Consider the following 20,880-nt stretch of genomic DNA (forward strand, 5'->3'; position numbering starts at 1 on the left):
TTTAGGAATACAGTGATAGTGTTTTTTGTTTTGTTTTTAAGATTTTACCCATTTATTCATGAGAGAGAGCGGGTGGGGCACAGAGAGAGACCCAGGCAGAGGGAGAAGAAGCAGGATCACGCCCTGGGCCAAAAGCAGGGGCCAAGCTGCTGAGTCACCCAGGGATCCCCGTGATGGTGTTTTAGAAGAAAATGCTGCAGTATGTAGCTATTAACAGTGTTGTAGAAGAATAACATGGGAAAACTTTAAATGAACTAAAAATCCAGTTTTATAAAATGTGTTTCTCCAGCAGAAACATTTTGATAGAGTTTATCTTGGAGTTGGGGATATAGTGACGGTAACGGTAGATTTTTTTCCTCTTTTTCAACATTATTGTGTGGCCTGGTAGTTAAAACTGAAGAACCCTGGAGCTTGTGCAACCTGGGGTAGGATCCTGGCTCTACCACTTTCACTGCCTATTTATTCACTGTGCCCTAGTTTCTTTACTCCTAAAATGGGGCTAATAATAGGCTTGATCTGAGGATTAAATAAGTTATACATATAATTTGCTTAGAATAGTGCCTGACACAAAGTAAACACTCAAATAGTAGCTATTATCATAACTATCAATAAGAGAATTTTTATTTAAAATTTGAGGTATGTCACCTTGAGTATAGTAGTATTGAAATTGGGGAATGAGAGATGAAAATAGGGCTGACTGAGAATGACCTTGAATAGTGCTTAGGTAAAAGGTGGAGAGGAAACCACTAAAGATTTCATAGACTGAAATCTAATATAAACAGATTGGTGGTGTGGAGATAGTGTGGAGATCAGCCAGGATGCTTTTAAAATTGGAATCTCCTACAGTGCAATGGGAGTAGGAAAGATAATTTTGAACACATTATAAAAGGGGAATTGTTGGAGATGGGAAGGGAGAGGGTTTGTTTGACTTCGATGTTTTTACTACCCACCCCCCCACCCCATTTTTGTTTTGAGCACCTACTTGTTGTGTACCAATGAATCCTTAGGATACAAAGATGACCACAGTTCAAATAACTTCTACTCTTAGGGAACCTTTTTTTTTTTTTTTTTTGTAAGGAGTGTGATCATTACACAGATGCTTTAAGTGCAGCTGGCTCTCAGAACTTCGGATAGGAGTACTTGATGAGTTCTAAGTCAAGTGAGTTGAGTGCTGGTGAATCAGTATGGGTGAAACTAAGCTGACTGCTTATTCAGAGGCTTGAGTCCACATGAAGGAGTACATTCGAAGGAATAAGAAGGCAAATTGAACTGGAATATTTGCAAGATGAGACTGGAGTTGGGTATTGGAGGATCTTGTAGACTATTAAAACATTTTGGTCTTTGTCCTGGTTATTGAAGATTTTTAAGCAGGGCCATGATATGGTATAGTTTGCATTTTATTTTAAAGATTTTATGTATTCATGAGAGACACACAGAGGCAGAGACACAGGCAGAGGTAGAAGCAGGCTCCCCACAGGGAGCCCGATGCAGGACTCCTCCCAGGACCAGGACTCATACCAGGACCCCAGGATCCTGCCCTGAGCCAAAGGTAACCACTTAGCCACCCTGGTGCTTCTAGTTTGCATTTTAATAAGAGTCATGGTGTTCATTTCCAATGCCAAAAAGATAAAACATAATTGGAGGGGTGGGTACAGGCTTGATAGTAACCATGATTTTAAGAGAAAGATCACATTCTCAGACACATTATCCTTGTCCTCATCTCCTCCCCCTTTTTTCCATCTTAATTCTCCTCCTTCAGAGAGAACATTTTGCAATCTATGGAGAATCTTCATGGTTTAATGGAAGAAGAGCCAGTGGCTTTATTTTTTTATTTTTTTTTTTTTTAAAGAAGCATTGTACCTTTTATTTATTTAATTTAATTTTTATTTATTTATTATAGTCACACAGAATGAGAGAGAGAGGCAGAGACACAGGCAGAGGGAGAAGCAGGCTCCATGCACCGGGAGCCCGATGTGGGATTCGATCCCGGGTCTCCAGGATCGCGCCCTGGGCCAAAGGCAGGCGCCAAACCGCTGCGCCACCCAGGGATCCCGAGCCAGTGGCTTTAGAGTCTTAACACGTTAGTAACTGCCATCTTGGACAAACTCAAGTTACTTAATGTTTTAGCTTCTGTTTGTGACTATTGGATCAACAGTCATATGGGATAGGTGTCAGGTGTCATGGTGATTTCATGAGGTTATACAAATAAAGCATCTACTGTTCTTGATACATAAGTGCTCATAACTTTGCTAATGTACAGATTAAGGTGAAACTGTAAGGAAGCTGTGATATGTAATTTATAATAAATATATATTCAGTCTTCATTCCAGTTTCTGACACAGAGCTTCAAAAACCCTACAAATTTCCTAAGAGGGGAAAGCCAGTAAGAGGCATCTTATGTTAATGAGGTGGCTTTTGGAAAGCCCCTTACCCTTCTCCCTCCTTGGGGTGTGGGGAGAGACTGGAGATTGACTTTAACCTTCAGTAGTCAGTGATTTAATCATTCATGCCTATGTAATGAAGCCTCCATAAAACTCCAAAAAGACAGGGTTCAGAGAACTTATGGATTGGTAAACACAAGGAAAATTGGGGAAAACGGTGGGCCCAGAAAGAACATGGAAAGTACATTGCCTTTTCCCCATACATTGTCTTATGAATCTCTTCCATCTAGCAGTTTGAGTTACATCCTTTAATAATAAACTGTAAGCTAGTAAATAAAATGTTTCTCTTAGTTCTGTGAGCCGCTCTAGCAAATTAATTAAATTAACTCAAGGTGCAGGGATCATTGGAACCTCCAATCTATAGCTGGTTAGTGAGAAGCATAGGTGACAACTTGGACTTGTGACTGAGGCGGGGGAGAGGGGAGCGATCTTGTAGAACTGAGCCTTTAATCTCTGGGGTCTGATGCCGTCTCCAGGTTGATAGTGTCAGAATTCAGTGGAATTGTAGAACACCCAGCTGGAGTTGGAGAATTGCTTGGTGTGAGGGGGAAAAAAAACACACATTGTAACTGGGTGTAGAATTGCAGAGAAACTTTGAATGGAATGGAACCAAGTCCATAAAAGAAAAAATTCTTTGAATAGTATAAATACTGAAACCTATTTTGCCTTTACCCACTAAAGTGGTTATGGATTATATGGTGTCTGAATATAATTGATGGATTGTGAGGTGTGTGACAAATAATCCTAAGTAGTTAAATAATTAGTTGAAACAAATAAAATAGCAATGTTTCCAAGTGAGGTTACCTAAAAACTCGAATCAAGATTATTCCCAGTTCCCATTTTACTCACATTTCAATGTTTTATTAAGAGGGATAGTAAAAAACACACACAACTGGAAGTCCAGGTATCGGTACAGAGAATTAAGTGCACATAACTTTTAATTTTGTGTATGTGTGTGTTTAAATAGTTTTTGGATTTTGGCAATTTCTCTGTGTCCATGTAAGTGTCTAAAACCTGCAATAGTTTCATGTGTCCTTTCTAGTGTAGTAGGAAAACTCCTATGTAGGAAAGGATACTTTTTCTTCCAGATAACAATGCATAATCAAGTTTGCCTTTAAGCATATCGAATCTGTCATAGTAGTAGAAATCCCAGTTTAAAATTCAAAAAGGTTAGGGTGCCTGGGTAACACTGTCCGTTAAATGCCCAACTCTTGATTCCTGCTCAGGTCATGGTCTCAGGGTTGTGAGAGTGAGCCCTGTGTCACGCTCCATGCTGGGCGTGGGGCCTCCTTGGGATTCTCACTCTCCCTCTCCCCACCTCATGCACACACTTGCTCTCTCTCAAATCAATTTTTAAAAAACGTTCTTACTAAAATAAAATTCAAAAAGGTCCAAATACTCTTGGCCTAAAAATAAGTATTTTTGTACTCTAAAATGATGGTTATTTTGAAATAAAGCTTAGTTCCTAAAAGATGTTTCACAATGGATTATAATAAAGATGGGAAATTTATACATTCTACTTTAAAATTTTAAATGCACAATTCTGTTTTTGCTCTATATGCTAGTGTATTAACTGCAAAATAATAAATTTTCTAAGACACTTGTAATTAAAATTTTCATTTTGGGACACCTGGGTGGTTCAGTGGTTGAGCGTCATCTGCCTTCGGCTCAGGTAATGGTCCTGGGATCAAGTCCCACATCAGGCTCCCTGCAGGGAGCTTGTTTCTCCCTCTGCCTTTGTCTCCACCTCTCTCTCTCTCTCTCTCTCTCTCTCTCTCTCTCTCTCTCTCTCTCTGTCTTTCATGAATAAATGAATAAAATCTTTATTTTTTTTTTTTCATTTTGTAGTAATCAAAGTAATGAGGTATCTAGTGCCTGGTGTAGGCTAAGTACAGCTTGTGTTTCATTGTTCTGTCTCTCACCCCTGGTTAGTCAAGTATTTTATTATTTATTTATTCATTCATTCATTCATTCATTCATTTATTTATTTTTTTATTTATGATAGAGAGAGAGGCAGAGACACAGGCAGAGGGAGAAGCAGGCTCCATGCACCGGGAGCCCGACGTGGGACTCGATCCCGGGTCTCCAGGATCGCGCCCTGGGCCAAAGGCAGGCGCCAAACCGCTGTGCCACCCAGGGATCCCAGTCAAGTATTTTAAGAAGGGAAAAACAAGAGTTACGGATATCAGTTAAACATAGAAAGGCATTAGGAAAAAAAATAGAGTAATTTTCCCCTTTGGTTTTGGTACATAATAGGTAAAATTTGCAAGTTAAGATAATTTCCATAGATGAGTTAAGGATGATGTGCTTTCTAAGAAACTCATTTCATTCTGATGTCCAGTAAAGGAAATAATTTGTTGGACTTCTTGTTGTCTGTTTATAAGTCTCTAGCCTCAATCTGTAAAGCTAATTCCACAAGAGCAGAGGATAGATTTGCCTGCTGTTCTCTGCTGGATTCCCTTATGCTTAAAACAGTAATATGTCCCGGGCCAGCCCAGATTGGCTCAGCGGTTTAGCGCCATCTTCAGCCCAGGGCCTGATCCTGGAGACCGGCGATCAAATCCCACATCGGGCTCCCTGCATGGAGCCTGCTTCTCCCTCTGCCTGTATCTCTGAGCCTGCCTCTCCCTCCCTCCCTCCCTCCTCCCCCCCCCCTCTCATAAAAAAATCTTTAACCAAAAAAAAAAATGTGTTCCATTGTAGACACTGAACACATATTTCTTTTCTTTTCCCTTTTTTTTTTTTTTTAAAGATTTTATTCATGAGAGACACAGAGGCAGAGACAGGCAGAGGGAGAAGCAGGCTTCTCTCACAGAGCCCAATGCGGGACTTGATCCCGGAACCCTGGGATCACACCCTGAGCCAAAGGTAGATGCTCAACCACTGAGCCACACAGGTGTCCCTGAACACATATGTCTTAAATGAGTAAGCTCTGAGTTTTCATTTAATCATCTTTTATTTTTTGGATGAAAAGAGAAAGTTTTATTTATTAAGGTTTATTTATTTATGATAGAGAGAGAGAGGCAGAGACGCAGGAGGAGGGAGAAGCAGGCTCCATGCCAGGAGCCTGACGTGAGACTTGATCCTGGGACTCCAGAATCACGCCCCGGGTCAAAGGCAGGCGCTAAACCGCTGAGCCACCCAGGGATCCCCTGAAAAGAGGAAGTTTTAGAAAGAGAAGGAACTTTTAAGTATACTAAGATTGTTTATATATGTGTACTATATAAAAAGACATTCTGAAATCAAGAAAAGGTTTGAGCAGAGGTGGAATAATGACTGGCTAGAGAATGACCATTCTTTGACTTGAGGGTTTCTCTAGTATTAAGGCCATCTTCCCTTGAAAACTGTTGAAGAGGGGTGCCTGGGTGGCTCAGTCTGGGGAGTGTCTGACTTTTAGTTTTGTCTCAGGTCACAGGTCATAATCTCGCCAGGCCACTTGCTTTAGGCTCCCTGCTCAGTGGGGAATCTGCTTGAGATTCTCTTTCTCTCTCAAAGAAATCTCTGCTTGAGGTTCTCTTTCTCTCTCAAAGAAATAAATCTTCTGGACGTGTCCGTCCTACCTTGTGCTGGTGTTGCCGTGACCAAGCGTGGGTTTCACATTGTTTGCTTAAATGGAGACTTTGGGTCTCTGTCATGGGGGAATCCTTCTAGAAATGACTGGAGGGGGCAGTGGGTGCCAGCTGAGGCCAGGATGGGCCCAGGGCAGCTCCCCTTCCTCCCCAGATCCAGGCTTCCCTGTGCTCTTCCCTGTGACTTACGGGCTAGCCTGAGGCCTGCATCAGGCAGAACCAGAACCTTCCACTTCTGCCAGAATAATTGAATTGAACACGTTGGCCAAGTAAAGTTGAAATTTTACTATAAATGATAATAATAAATCTTTAAAAAAAGAAAGAAAAGTGAGAAATTCAGTTCTGCAAAATTTAAAGTGAATATAAATGGTTGCCACTATGTAATACTAGATTATTTTAAAAAACACAATGCCCAAATAAATAAATAAATGAATAAATAATTAAAAATAAAAATAAAAAAAATAAAAAATACAATGCCAACCTTTAACCAGGTATAGATGATGCTTCTTCCATCTTGGAAGATTCTGAGATGCTAAGTTTAAATATGAAAAAATGCTGTCTTCTAAAGGCCATATAATATTCTCATTGAGGTTGCATTGCAGAAAATCCAACATAATTTCTGGTTAAAACCTGAGTGAAAGAAAGGGAGAACAGTGATCCTTATAATGCTTCACGTTTTTCTAAAATAAAACTTGATGCTTTTTATACAAAGCTTAAATCTTCATACAGTAAATTTTCACAGTGGATTTGTTGAATGTGAGCATTCCTTTAGGAAATTTAACTATTTAACACAATAGTTAAATTTTAAATGATTTGTATAATTTTTGAGTTGTTCAGTGGAGGATACTGCTCCTTTGACTTGGTAGAAAGCTTGTTCTGTCCTTGCTGGGTATGCCTAAATGTCTCCTAGAAAAGCTCTGTAGAGTCTGGGGCTGCTTCTTGAAATCAAGTGAAACACAGTGTGATTCCCATCTATTTCCACCACTTGGATTGAATGGTATTAAGAAAGGTAGCAGTGTTATTCTCGGATAACTTAGTTGTAGCATACCTTTGATAAATTTTTTTCCCATTCAAAGCTTTCCAAATTATTATTATTATTTTAAAGATTTTATTTATTTATTCATGAGACACAGAGAGAGAGAGAGAGGCAGAGACACAGGCAGAGGGAGAAGAAGGCTCCATGCAGGGAGCCCATGTGGGACTCGAACCCGGGAGTCTGGGATCACACCCTGGGCCAAAGGCAGTTGCTAAACCGCTGAGCCACCCAGGCGTCCCGCTTTCCAAGTTATATCTAAAAACATTATTTTCCAATTCTTACCTCATATTCAAGAACCCTTCACAATACAGTATAGAAAGGGAAAAGAAAATTAAGTATTTTGAGAATTACTGTGTGTTTGGTATTTGGCAAAACATCTTTATTAAAATAATCTTTAAAAAAATAATCTTTGTGGCATTTTTGTGGGTGGCATTCAGTTTTGTTTTTTTTAAAGATTATTTGTTTATTCATGAGAGACAGAGAGAGAGAGAGAGAGAGAGGCAGAGATACAGGCAGAAGGAGAAGCAGGCTCCATGCAGGGAGCCTGATGTGGGACTTGATTCCCAGACTCCAGGATCATGCCCCCGCCAAAGGCAGGCTCCAAACGAGCTACCCAGGGATCCCCCATTATCTCAGTTTTAAACACCTGTGAAAATAGAGTGGCCATTACTGGTTTTAATAAGATAGGCAGCTTGTAAGTGGCAGAGGTGGGATTTTGAAATAAAAGTTATGCTTTAATCCAGAAAGTATTTTAAATTACTTTGTATCTATTTCTTGCTCTTAATTTTTGAATCCTAGCATACTGAGGAAAAGGTTATCAATTCTGGATCCCTGGGTGGCGCAGCGGTTTGGCACCTGCCTTTGGCCCAGGGCACAATCCCGGAGACCCGGGATCGAATCCCACGTCGGGCTCCTGGTGCATGGAGCCTGCTTCTCCCTCTGCCTGTGTCTCTGCCTCTCTCTCTCTCTCTCTCTCTCTCTCTCTCTCTCTCTCTGTGTGTGTGACTATCATTAAAAAAAAAAAAGTTATCAATTCTGCTGTGGTGGGAGAGACATAGCTATTAAAATACCAGAATAGAGTAGAGTATATATGCTACGCTGAGACCTGACATACCTGCCCAGCACTACTGGAAATCTTGAAATGTGGAGAACTTGACAGAGATAGAAGAAATCTAGAAACCAAGGGACAGAAAGGTGAGAATTATATAAGAAGATACAGGATGGCAAGCAGTTTGAAGCTTTGTCAATGGGATATTCTGCAAGAAGCAGAAGATGATTTAGTTCTATGGTCGGAGTAAAAAGTATATTGTTTGGTGGAGAGGTTGGTTACACGTCTCCCTTTTCCATTTACCTTAAAGTTGTTTAAAGGGGTAGTTCTTTAGTAATCCACAGAATACTTTTCGTTAAAATAATTTATTCCCAGACTTTAGCCAGATAGTTTTGATTTGTTTGTAGACGGAGGGTTTTTGGGATACATATAGATAGGAGGATGTTGAGCTTAAAAGATCACAAGGGTATAATTTTCAAGATATTTTAACTCAATCTCCAAATGTTAATGGACTGCAAAGCAAGAGAGCATTCAGTGCTATGTATATACATATAATTTTATTGTGGGAGAAAATACATAACCTTAAATTTTATCATTTTAACCATTTTTAAGTGTACGATTCAGTGGCCATTAAGTACGTTCACGTTGTGCAACCATCACCATCATCCATCTCCGGAACTTTTTTTTTTATCTTCCCTAGCTGAAATTGTACCTGTTAACTCCTTAATCTTCTTTCCCCTTAACCCCTGGTGACCACCTTTCTACTCTCTGTATTAGTGTTGGTACCTCATGTAAGTAGAATCATAGAATATTTGTCTCCTTGAGACTGGCTTATTTCACTTAGCATAATGTCCTTGAGGTTCATCCATGTTGTAGCATGTGTTAGAATTTCCTTCCTTTTTAACACTAAAGAATATCTCAGTTGTATGTGCATACCACATTTTATTCATTCTTTTGTCCTTGGATTGCTTCCTGGAAAGACTTTTTAAGAGAGAGAGTATTGGTGTAGTGAACAAAGTAATAGAATTTCTAATTCTAGACTTGTTTATTTTCTACTGTGCTTTGGTCGAGTTACTTATTGGATGCTTGGTTTTCCAATTTTAGAAAAATACCACATTCTGTGTAAATGGTAAAGATTTACCTTAAAAAAAAAAACAACTTCAATTTTTTGGTGTTGCTCAGGATTCATCCTCTCTCCTAGACTTTCCCCACACTTGGCATCCATATTCTTCAGTTAAGACCCACTGGCTTTAAAGCAACAATTTTTATTTTTTATTTTTATTTATGATAGAGAGAGAGAGAGAGGAGAGGCAGAGACACACACAGGCAGAGGGAGAAGAGAAGCAGGCTCCATGCACCAGGAGCCCGACGTGGGACTCGATCCCGGGTCTCCAGGATCACGCCCTGGGCCAAAGGCAGGCGCTGAACCGCTGTGCCACCCAGGGATCCCTAAAGCAACAATTTTGATAGCTTAGACTCAAACAGATGATGAGGGAAAATGGAAGAAGGGAAAGACAGAGACATTCTTAAGATTTTTGGGAAAAGGGAAGGGCAGAGATTGGTGATTTTTCAGTAAAGTAGATGAAGAATAAGGCATCCAGGAAAAGAGCAAGGGGATGATGATTGGAGCATCAATCATCCTTTGGGGAGAGTACACAAGTGGATCATGAACCCAGGTTGGGAAACAAACAGAAGAAATTGGAACAAATTTGAAGTGGAGAAGAATCAAGCTGATTAGCTGATAATTTTGAGTGGCAAGAAAAGAAAGGTACTCACATAATTTGCCAGCAGACCCAAAATGACTGAAGAAAATTATAGGCTAGTTTCTCTAGGTTTTTAAAATTGTTTACTTCACCTGAAGTTTTTTGTAATGTGGGGTGTATGCAAATGGAAAACAAAATTGAAAGGAGGGCCAATCAATCGTGTTATCTTTTGTATTTTCACTTTATGTATTAAACATTTTTCTGTGTCTGTTTTTAGGCTCATCAGTACTTGATATTATTGGTCTTAAACTTTTATACGAATTTGATAAGTGAACAAAATCTTGTTAGGAACTTATTTCTGGGTTAAGTATATATATATATATATATATATATATATATATATATATATATATATATATAACGTTTATTCAAGATTTATTTATTTTAGGAGTGCCTGGGTGGTTCAGTCAGTTAAGCATCTGACTTTGGCTCAGGTCATGATTTCCATGGTCATTAGGATTGAACCTCGCCATCCCCAAGATCACGACTTGAGCCAAAATCAAGAGTTGGACACTTACCTGAGCCACTTAGGTGTCCCAAGTGACTATATTTAAATTAGAGGTGTAAACTTGGACTGTTTTGGACTAAATGGAAAGTATGGTTGCCTTATCTATGACATATCTATAAGTCATCAGCTAAGGCTCTCAATCTCATGGCACAATTCTCAATCACCAAGGGAGATATTTTGGAAGTACTGATGCCTAGGCTTCACTCTCAAATGCAGTGGTTCAGTATGGAGAGGTTGTGCGCATCAGTGTTTCTCAAAGCATCTCAGATGATTTTAGTATGCAGCTAAGGATGCAAGCCATTGGTCTAATGAATATAGAATTGAGCGTTTTGCTGGTATTCCCTTATATACCTTTGCTGGTCAAGTAACAAAGAATTCCATTGTTAAACAGTTGTGGTTTGTCAGGCTTCTGGGGAATGCCTGTGACCAAAACAATGCCAAAAGGGAAGAGTCAGGGTCACTTGAGACATTGAGTTTTTTGGAATAGTAGTATATAGTTTGAACTTTTTCCAAACAAAAATCCCCCCAAAGTTTTAAAGTTTCTATTAAAACCTGTTATAATCTTGTTCGAAAACTATTTTTATAATGCCCTAGTACTGGTGATAAACGTTAGTTGTACAGTCTTTCCGAAATGTTTTTAAAAATAACCTTTTGTTACCTGGTTTATGCGTGGAGTATTCGTAATTTTACAGTGTATTGAAAGTATTAGCAAATTGGAGACAGTTTTTTGTCATTCCATGATTGAATCAAAATGGCAACTAAATAAATACCTTGATAATATATCTTTGGGATCCCAGAAGAAAGCTGAAACATATAAGCCTGTGCTTTGGTACAAACTGATCTACAATTACCAGTTTAAGTTGAATATGGTATTAATGAGACTTTAGATTTTCACCTCACCCTCTCATTATATAGCCACCTTATCTTGACTAGATTCACTGGTAATACTAAAATTGAACAGTTCCTTAATTCATGATTTTTAAATAAAAAACAAATATAATGTTTTTCTTCTTGTAGGTTATGCAATGGTCTCTGCAAGATGGTTTATTCTTGAATTGGAGCTTTTTAAGACTGACAAATGCTGGTACTTCATCTTCTATAAGTGGACTATAATTTCTTTTCTCAAGACAACTACATAAGCAGACAAAATTGCAAAGATCTGCCCTGTGTCGAGTATGACAGCCACGACTCGTGGCTCTCCAGTAGGAGGGAATGACAGCCAGGGCCAGGCTCCTGATGGACAGTCTCAGCCCCCCCTCCAACAGAATCAGGTAGGACATTTAAGATACTAGTTAAAGCCACATTGGTATGTCTACTATGTGATACTAAATAATGGAGCATGTTCTGAATAATTTGTGAAGTAACCATAAAACTTAAGAAATGTAAATATAGGTCTCACACAGTAATAAGAATGCTCAAGCACTGTGGGTGGTGATGCTTGAGTATGTAGCCCCTCTTTTGCTCGTGTCTTACTTATTACACAATTAGTTATCAAATGAAGTATTTATATTTAAGCCCTCTGTATCAATTCCAGAGTAAAGTGTTAAATCATTCAGTGTAGCCTGTTAAAGAGATTGGATTCAAGTCATGTTTGTGTTCAAATTTGAGCTTTTCACTATACTAGTCTTATGACTGGATAAATATACAACCTCTGAGCCTCAGTTTTTCATCTTAAAATAGGGATAATGGTAGTAACTACTTAATGGGATTGTGAAGAGGATCAAGTGAAATAATGATTACAAAGTTTACAAAATAGATTTTGGTATCAAGGTTTTATGCTGGCCTTAAAACTCACAGATGAATATTTTTTTCTATTCTGTGGATGAATTTGTGTATGATTTCTGCATTTTCATTAATCATTTGGAAGATTTTATTGGTGAAGCCATGTGGCCTGGGGTTTCATTTGTAGGAAGGTTTTAATAAAGATTCATCACCTTTTTTTATTAGAGGAATTTTCTTGATCTTATTTTTTGGAGTGTGTGTTTGTGTTCTCTTTTGGTAAGTTGTGTTTTTCAAGGAATTCATACACTCATCTAGATTTTCAAATTTATTGAGGTATAATTGTTCTCATATCCTCCCTAATATCTTTTGAATGTCTCAAAGTCAGTGGTAATTTCTCTTCCTTCATTTCTGATACTGCTAATTTGCCTTCCCTCTTCTGAGGACTATTTCCTTAGGGATTCATCTATTTCATTAAACTTGCTCCAAAACCAACTTTTGGCTTCAATTCTCTCTCCCCTCCTCACTTGTATATTTTAACCTTTTATCATTGTTCCTTTCATTTCCTTGGAATTTGGCTTCCTGTTTTTCTCATTTCTTGAAGTGGAAGTTTAATAATTGCTTTTCAGCTACTTTTTCTAATATATGCAGTTGTATCAATTAATAACCAAATAAGACAAACATACTAAAATTTGTGACGTGCAGCTCAACACTTACAAGTGATTTTATAGCTGAGGTGCATACACATGAATGACAGACATGTGGCTTACAGTTGGTGCATGTTTATGTAGAATTCTGTATGGATAAGTTTTTAGGCAAAAATATTGTTACTGTAGGGTACTTAAATTTGTCATTTGGGGATAAGTTCTCATTGTCCAGTTTTTATAGGTTAGATAATCTATTACAGATATGGTACAAAAGAGATGCACATGTGCTCTCTGTCTCTCTTTGCCCTCCTTCTTTTCTGTCTGCCATTTTAGAGAAGTGAGCAAATCAGGTTTTTATTTTATTTTTCCAAATAAATATGTTGCCTTTATTCCTTTTCCTCTCCAGTTTCCACGTTTAAGCCATAAAATACTGAAGTAATAGTCACAGGTATTAGAGTTGTTAAGCCTTTCTTGTGTCATAGATTTGTTACCTAGTGTTTGGGTTTCTTTAAACATAGTCAAAGGTTTGTGTTGGATGCCAAAGAATCTATTTTAAACCAGGAGCTAGGGATGCCTGGGTGACTCAGTGGTTGAGTGCCTTCGGCTCAGGGCATGATCCCAGAGTCCTGCGATCGAGTCCCACATTGGGCTCCTTGCATGGAGCTTGCTTCTCCTCCCTGTGCCTCTCTACATCTCTCAGGAATAAATAAAATCTTTGAAAAAAAAAAAAACAAAACAATGAGGTAGTAGAGTTTCAGTATGTTTCGCTCTCTTTTCTGTTTAACATTTTACTTAATTATTTTTAAAATTCAAGTATAATTTGGGGCGCCCGGGTGGCTAAATTGGTTAAGCATCTGCGTTCAGGTCACAATCACCCAAGTCAATCCCCCTGCTTGGTGGGGAGCCTGTGACTCCCACTCCTTGTGCCTCCCACTGCCCCTGCTTATTCTGTCAAAAAAAAAAAAATAAAATCTTTTAAAAAAAATTCTAATTTCAGGTGTACAACATGATTCAACAATTCTGTTCCTTAGTGCTCATCACAATAAATGTATTCTTAATCCCCTTCACCTGTTTCACCCATTCCCCATCTACCTCTCCTGGCAGCTACCAGTTCTCTATATTGAATAGTCTGCTGTATGTTAACTATACTGGAATTAAAATTTTTTAAAGAAGTGTTTGTCTCCATTTTCCCTTGTTTGTTTGTTTCTTAAATTTGACCTAGCATTTTACCCTCTGGATACATTCCTGTTGTTGAAAATGGCAAGATTTCTTTCTTTCTTTCTTTCTTTCTTTCTTTCTTTCTTTCTTTCTTTCTTTTTTTTTTTATGGCTGAATAATAATCATAGTCCTAACTTCTTTTGCAGTGCTTGTGGCTTGCTTGGCTTTAAACAGATATTAAGCCTCTATTCTATTACTTTTATTTTAAGGTACATTTGATAATTTTTAGAGCTCTTGGGTTTGTGATATTCACCTGTTTGTGCTTCTGCCTTATGTTCTCTTATAGCTCTTGATGTTTTTTTGAGTGGACTGACTGATGATTAAAAGAACAAAAATTACATTCTTAGCTATCTGTAGAATCCCTCACTTTTGTTCTCTTATTCTCTACATTTTAATGTTAGAATTTTAGTTACTTCACAAGATTGGACACCAAGGAAAATCAACTATAGCATTAATAATTATCCAATTTAAGGGTCCCTTTTGGAATATGCTTTTTATATGTTGGCATAAAAGGAATTTCTTAGATAAATTAAAAATTTCAGTTGATGTACAATTTTTAAAGGGTGTTTTTTATAGGAGAAAAATTGAAATTCTAGTATGTATTGGAACTTGGTCTTGAATGAAACCTCCTTGGCAAAGGTACTGTGGGTTGAAAACTCTGGGTGTGGTTATCAGAGGGTGCAAACTTTCTGGAATGTAATTTGGCAATATGTATGTCAGTATTCCTAAAAGAGTTTATAAACTTATTATTGTAATTATATTCCCAGGATTCTATCCTAAGGAAAAACTGAAGTTCACCACAAAGATTTATATGTAAAAAAATGTCATTACAGCTCTGTTAATGTTGGCATAAAGATGACAAAATACTGGGACGCCTGGGTGGCTCAGAGGTTGGGCAGCTGCCTTTGGCTTAGGGCGTGATCCCAGAGTCCCAGGATGGAGTCCCACATTGAGCTTCCTGCATGGAGCCTGCTTCTTCCTCTACCTATGTCTCTGCCTTTCCTTTCTCTCTTTCTCAGTCTCTTTGTGTCTCTCATGAATAAATAAATCTTTAAAAGAAAAAGGCAAAATACTAAATATCCCTTAATTTTATCTTATTTAATACTGTGTGACCCTTAATCAACTTTTTAAAACAGATTTTTAATTTAAATTCAGTTTGCCAGCATATAGTATAACACCCACTGCTCATCTCATCCTGTGCCTTCCTTAATGTCCATCACTTGGTTACACTATTGCCCACCCACCTCCCCCTTCTGCAACCCTTTATTTGTTTCCCAGAGTTAGGAGTCTCTCATGGTTTGTCTTCCTCTCTAATTTCTTCCCCACTCAGTTTCCTCCTAAAAAACGATTCTTAACGATGTAGGGAAATAATCAAATGTTGAATGGAGGGATCCCTGGGTGGCGCAGCGGTTTGGCGCCTGCCTTTGGCCCAGGGCGCGATCCTAGAGACCTGGGATCGAATCCCACGTCGGGCTTCCGGTGCCTGGAGCCTGCTTCTCCCTCTGCCTGTGTCTCTGCCTCTCTCTCTCTCTGTGACTATCATAAATAAATAAAAAAAAGTTTAAAAAAAATGTTGAATGGAAAAGGACATAGATTTTACCTAAGCAGGTAAAATCTCGACTTTAAAATTTAGATGAGATTTGTGGCTCTTCGAACAAACATTGCAAGAAAATAATTAAAAATGTCAGTGTTGCTTATCTATTGGTGTGGTATTACATGTTTTAGTTACTTTTATCTATGATTTTTGTGAGCATGCATAATACATATGTACCAGGGGAGAGGGTTTTAAAAAAAAAAAATAAGCAGACTTCCTAACATATTTTAAGTGCTAATATTTCTGTTGGGCTTCTAACACTTGAGTTCTGTGCTATATATATATATAGATTTCTTTCTTTTGTCTTGGGACTAGCTCTGTAGCACCTGGACAGTGTTTACCATCTTAAATAAAAGTTCACCATTTGGTTGCAAATTGGCTCTATAAGTTCATGCATAAATTTTGTAAGTAGAACATATTAATGGTGATATGCCCAGCTGTCTTCAATATGTGCATTTACTTATGCAGCTGTTCAGTAGGTAATAAAATGATAGGGAGAGGATCCTTCTTTTCCATAAGGGCCATCAGCCTAAAATGGGTAGAAAATTCAAGAACACATGAGCAAAAATCAGGTTAAAATTTGTATTGGTTTCAGGTTGCATTGGTGGCTCAGTGGTTGAACATCTGCCTTCAGCTCAAGGCATGATCCCCCGGTCCTGGAATGGAGTCCCACATCAGGCTCCCTGGAGGGAGCCTGCTTCTCCCTCTGCCTATGTCTCTGCCTGCCTCTCTCTCTCTCTCTCTCTCTGTCTCATGAACAAATCTTTAAAAAAAAATTTTACATTTGTTTCAGTTTAAAAGAGAAAATACCATCTGCTCTCTAAAGTAATAATATAAGGGTCATAAAGTTCATTTACTTAGTTTCAGAAATATGCATATCTAAAGGAGGAAAGAGAAAGATGCTAAAAATGAAGAATGAAAATGAATAAAATTAGACCTATTAGTTGAAAATGATGTAGCTTATTTAGAAACAGCAATTATGAAATTTTATTTATTTTTTAAAGATTTTATTTATTCATGAGAGGCAGAGACAGGCATAGGCAGAGGAAGAAGCAAGCAGGCTTCATGCAGGAATCCCGATGCGGGACTCAATCCCAGAACTCCGGTATCATGCCCTGTGCCAAAGGTAGACACGCTCAACCTGTGAGCAACCCAGGCGTCCCATGAAGTTTTAATAATTGTTTGGGTAGTCGTTTGAGACTACGGAAATTGCTGAATAAAAATTTTTCCTTTCAAATTAAAAAAATGAAAGAATTCAGAACCTTCTGTCTGTGAAATGTGAAATGCATTGTTTCATATTTGTACAATAATTCCTGTTGTGACAGGGCTCATATAATAGGAAATGGAAGCAGAGAAGCAATATACATTGTGGTTAAGAACACAAACTTCAGAGCTAAACCTGGATTCAAATCCTGACCATAGATTTGAATCTGTGTGACCTTGGGCTAGTTACTTAATGTCCAAGTTTGGTTTTTCATCTATTAAATGGCTGTTCAATGCTTCTTAGGCTGTTAAGAATTAAATGGAATTATTTTGAAGTATAATATCACAGAGACCACCTGAAACATCATAAAGATACAGTGATTTTTATCTTTAAAATTTTCCCTTTACTGTGTTTGTTTGACTTATTAGATGTTGTACATATGTTATACAAACCTAAATCTGAAATAATCTAATTTTTTATTAAGACTTCATCGCCTGATTCTTCCAATGAAAATTCCCCGGCAACTCCCCCAGATGAACAAGGTCAAGGTGATGCCCCACCGCAGCTTGAAGATGAGGAACCTGCATTTCCACATACTGACCTGGCGAAGTTGGATGACATGATCAATAGGTGAATTTGTTTTGTTTTCTTAATATGTGTAATACACAGGAAAACCAACAGTTCTCAGCATAATTATTAGTAGTAAATAAGAGAAAGAGTGGACAGAAATATTGTAGCCACACTGCCTCTTTAATAGCCTTAACATCTTAGTGCTTAACAAATACTTTGTAACCTGTGGTTCTTAATGGATTTAAGGAAAGGAAGGGAGTAACAGTGTCAATAAAGTTTTCAGATTAATGATGATGACCCATGCTGGTGTGTTTCTGAAGTAGAACCATATGTGTGATTTCCCTCTTTCAGAGTTTATGAAGATTTTTTCTTTCTTCATTTTTTTCTTTTTTGGTACGTTAATTGCTACAGCTGCTGGATGATTTTCATAATTTTTACTTGGTCCCTGAGGTAAGCCAGGTCATCAGAACATTGAGTTCCTTACAGCCTGCCCCTTATGAACTCTCGAGTAGTCTGAGGCATTTAACCATCTCAGCTTTTTGTTTCTCTTGATCTTCACCTCAGGGGCAAGTTAGAAGTAATAATTTTTTATACTTGTAGTGGGCAACTCTGAGAGTGAAAGTTTAAGCTTGTGTGCAGGGGTAGAAAAAGGTCTAAAGAAGATAAGGGAAGAGTGTGTTGGGGAACCCCCACATGGGTGTGGTCTTCACCAAGGCTGTGGGGCCCAACAAGTGAGTGCTAGGGAGGTGTGACAAATCCTCCCATCACCACTGCCACCAAAGCAGAGAAGGAAAGTAAGGAAAATAAACTTAGAAGCATTTGACTTTACTAAATTTCCTTGTTGTTTTTCACTTTCTAAAAAATCAGTTTCTGTTTCATATATAATACATAGAAACCCCTTGCCTCCCCCCCCCAAATTCTGATTATATATGTAATGTATGTACTGTTGAACATGGAAATACTATGTTGATAAAGTTCTATAATTTCCTTCTGTACAGATATCTTAAAAAATCACTAACCATAAGAAGTATGCTTTTCAGATTATTTTTACTTTTACTATCATTTTTATTGATTTTTCTACGGATAAGAGGTTTTTACTATATCATTTTATAACTTGTTCATTTATCTTGAAATTTTTTCCTATTATATTTTTAACTGTAATAGTATATTTGAAAGAACACTTTGTAATTTTAGTAGATACATATAATAATGGTATACAATGAGTTGTAGTCAAAAAAACAGAAATTGTAGTTATTTTAGTGTCTCTGAGTATGTTTTCTCTAGAGCAGAGACCTAGCAAAAGGTTTTATAGTTGCTTTTTGATTTGTCAGGTGATTGGTGGTGGTTAGTAAAGGGTACTTATTATGCAGACTTAAGGACAAAATTGTGTATTAGCAAATAAATTCTCAGGGGAAGATAAATACAAATGGTGTTTTTATGTGAATAAAAACAATGACAAGGGTGGTATGCATTTGAATATATAGTCATGGAGCACTTTTTCTCAAAACAAGGGTTTGGGGAGCGGTGAGGAGAAAGGGTCATCAGGGTAGGGGAAAGTAGCCTTGGAGATGGTTGAGCTGCCACTGCGGCCAGAGAAAACACTGCCTGGGTGCTCACTGCATCCTTCTTGGAGGGAGGAGGGTACCTGTGGTGGCAGAGAGACTTGGAGAGCCACATCTCCCTTAACCTTCAGGAATAACTGACTATAAATTGAGGCAGAAATCTGTCATTTTCCACCTAAATGCTGCTGCCTTGTGAGGAAATTGAAGGCAGGTAAGAGGTTCATCATAATCCTGAAAGAGCACTTTCCTATGAACGTGAACAATAGGTATCCATTTAATTGATACTTGATTATTACTCTAGTTTTATATTCTGTTATTAAAATAATTTCCTTCCCCCCTTGCTATCTTTTGTTTGACAGTTTTTTAAAAATTCCCTTTGTAGAGACAACAGATGGAGCTTAGTTCCACAAAGTAGATATTCTGCCAACCTTGTTGTTTTAATATTTTAACATTTTTTATTATTTAATATTTTCATGGTGAGACAAGTATAATTAGTAACTCATTTATAGTGCTTCTTTTAGAGTGCAACCAATAAACATCTTTTTGTATTATTTAAAACTCTTAGGCCTCGATGGGTGGTTCCAGTTTTGCCGAAAGGGGAATTAGAAGTGCTTTTAGAAGCTGCTATTGATCTTAGTAAAAAAGGTAAGTTTGGATGTTCTTATGCTTTTCATAATGTATACTACTAACACATTTTCTTTTTTTTTTTTAATTTTTATTTATTTATGATAGAGAGAGAGAGAGGCAGAGACACAGGCAGAGGGAGAAGCAGGCTCCATGCACTGGGAGCCTGATGTGGGATTCGATCCCGGGTCTCCAGGATCGCGCCCTGGGCCAAAGGCAGGCGCCAAACCGCTGCGCCACGCAGGGATCCCCCCACTACTAACACATTTTCACTTCATCCCTGAAGACTTTGTTCCTCTCTTATAAACAGTTATTGGGGGAAGCCTGGGTGGCTCAGTGGTTGAGTGTCTGCCTTGGGCTCAGGGCATGATCTTGGTCCAGGGATCGAGCCCTATGTTAGACTCCCTCTGGGGGGCCTGCTTCTCCCTCTGCCTGTGGCTCTGCTTCTCTCTCTGTGTCTCTCATGAATCAATATATAAAAATATTTTTAAAAAGCCTTATTGGATATTCCTGGACTAGAACATCTAACTTAAGTTTTCTTGCTATTGCTTATGATACATACCTAGAACAAGGGTTCAGATCCTTTGGACAGCCTTCAGGCATGTTTGTGAACTCACCGAAGTCATATATAAAATTTGTATATATTCATTTTTATTAGATTTTTTAGATTTTCAGTATTTTATAATTGTCTAGTTTGCATGTTGATTATTTTTTTAAATATACAGAAAAGATCTAATTTCTTTTTTAAAGAAAAGCATGAAAGATGAGGTCTGATGTTTTTACCTTGTATAGAAGTGAAAGCTTGACAGTAGATTTTTTTTTTTTAATGACTTGGGTCTACTTTAGGTACAGTTGAATTCTTAGTAAAGGACGACTGTTGTAATATGGTCTTCATTTTTAAGGCATTGGAAATTAGGAAAATGGCAGTAACGTTTCAATATCTGAAATAGGGTAGCTATGGATGTATTCCGTCATTAGGCATTATCAAAATTGAAGTTGATTATTATAAAAATTACTCTGCTTACATTTGTCTCCATGGCAAGGGTGATACTTCCTTCATCTTAGAATAATTACCTTCCTTTATTTAAAGAATGTCTCTCCACACCTTTTTAATCTTGTAAAAATAATCTAGTAAAGTATAAAAATACATTTCCAGATTACAGTTATTTACTGCCAAATTTCTTTTGTTCATTTACACATTTATTGAGCAAAATTTTGAAGATTTTTGCACGAGGCATGTTGTACTTCCTGGCTGTACAATGCTAGGTAAGAACACACAATGGTATTTTATTTACTATTCACTGACATTCACTGAACATGTAGCCCCCACTATCTTTCTTTTCTGGGACCATGGTTTATTTTAGGAAAGGTTCAGAT

At 37.8% G+C, this 20,880-nt stretch overlaps 1 protein-coding gene across 3 annotated transcripts in view; it reads left to right on the plus strand.

Annotated features, from left to right (window-relative positions):
• The window catches only part of USP9X (ubiquitin specific peptidase 9 X-linked), a 483,762-nt gene that overhangs the window by 365,974 nt on the left and 96,908 nt on the right, over positions 1–20,880 (plus strand). For all 3 annotated transcript variants that reach the window (XM_055337517.1, XM_055337516.1, XM_055337518.1), the window contains 3 exons: positions 11,383–11,636; positions 17,232–17,377; positions 19,445–19,524. In XM_055337517.1, coding sequence (XP_055193492.1) covers positions 11,541–11,636; positions 17,232–17,377; positions 19,445–19,524 — 322 coding nt within the window. In that variant the 5' untranslated portion in view covers positions 11,383–11,540. The remainder of the gene's footprint in view (positions 1–11,382; positions 11,637–17,231; positions 17,378–19,444; positions 19,525–20,880) is intronic.

The sequence above is a fragment of the Nyctereutes procyonoides genome, unplaced genomic scaffold (assembly GCF_905146905.1).
Source record: "Nyctereutes procyonoides isolate TBG_1078 unplaced genomic scaffold, NYPRO_anot_genome, whole genome shotgun sequence".
NCBI classification, from domain to species: Eukaryota; Metazoa; Chordata; class Mammalia; order Carnivora; family Canidae; genus Nyctereutes; species Nyctereutes procyonoides.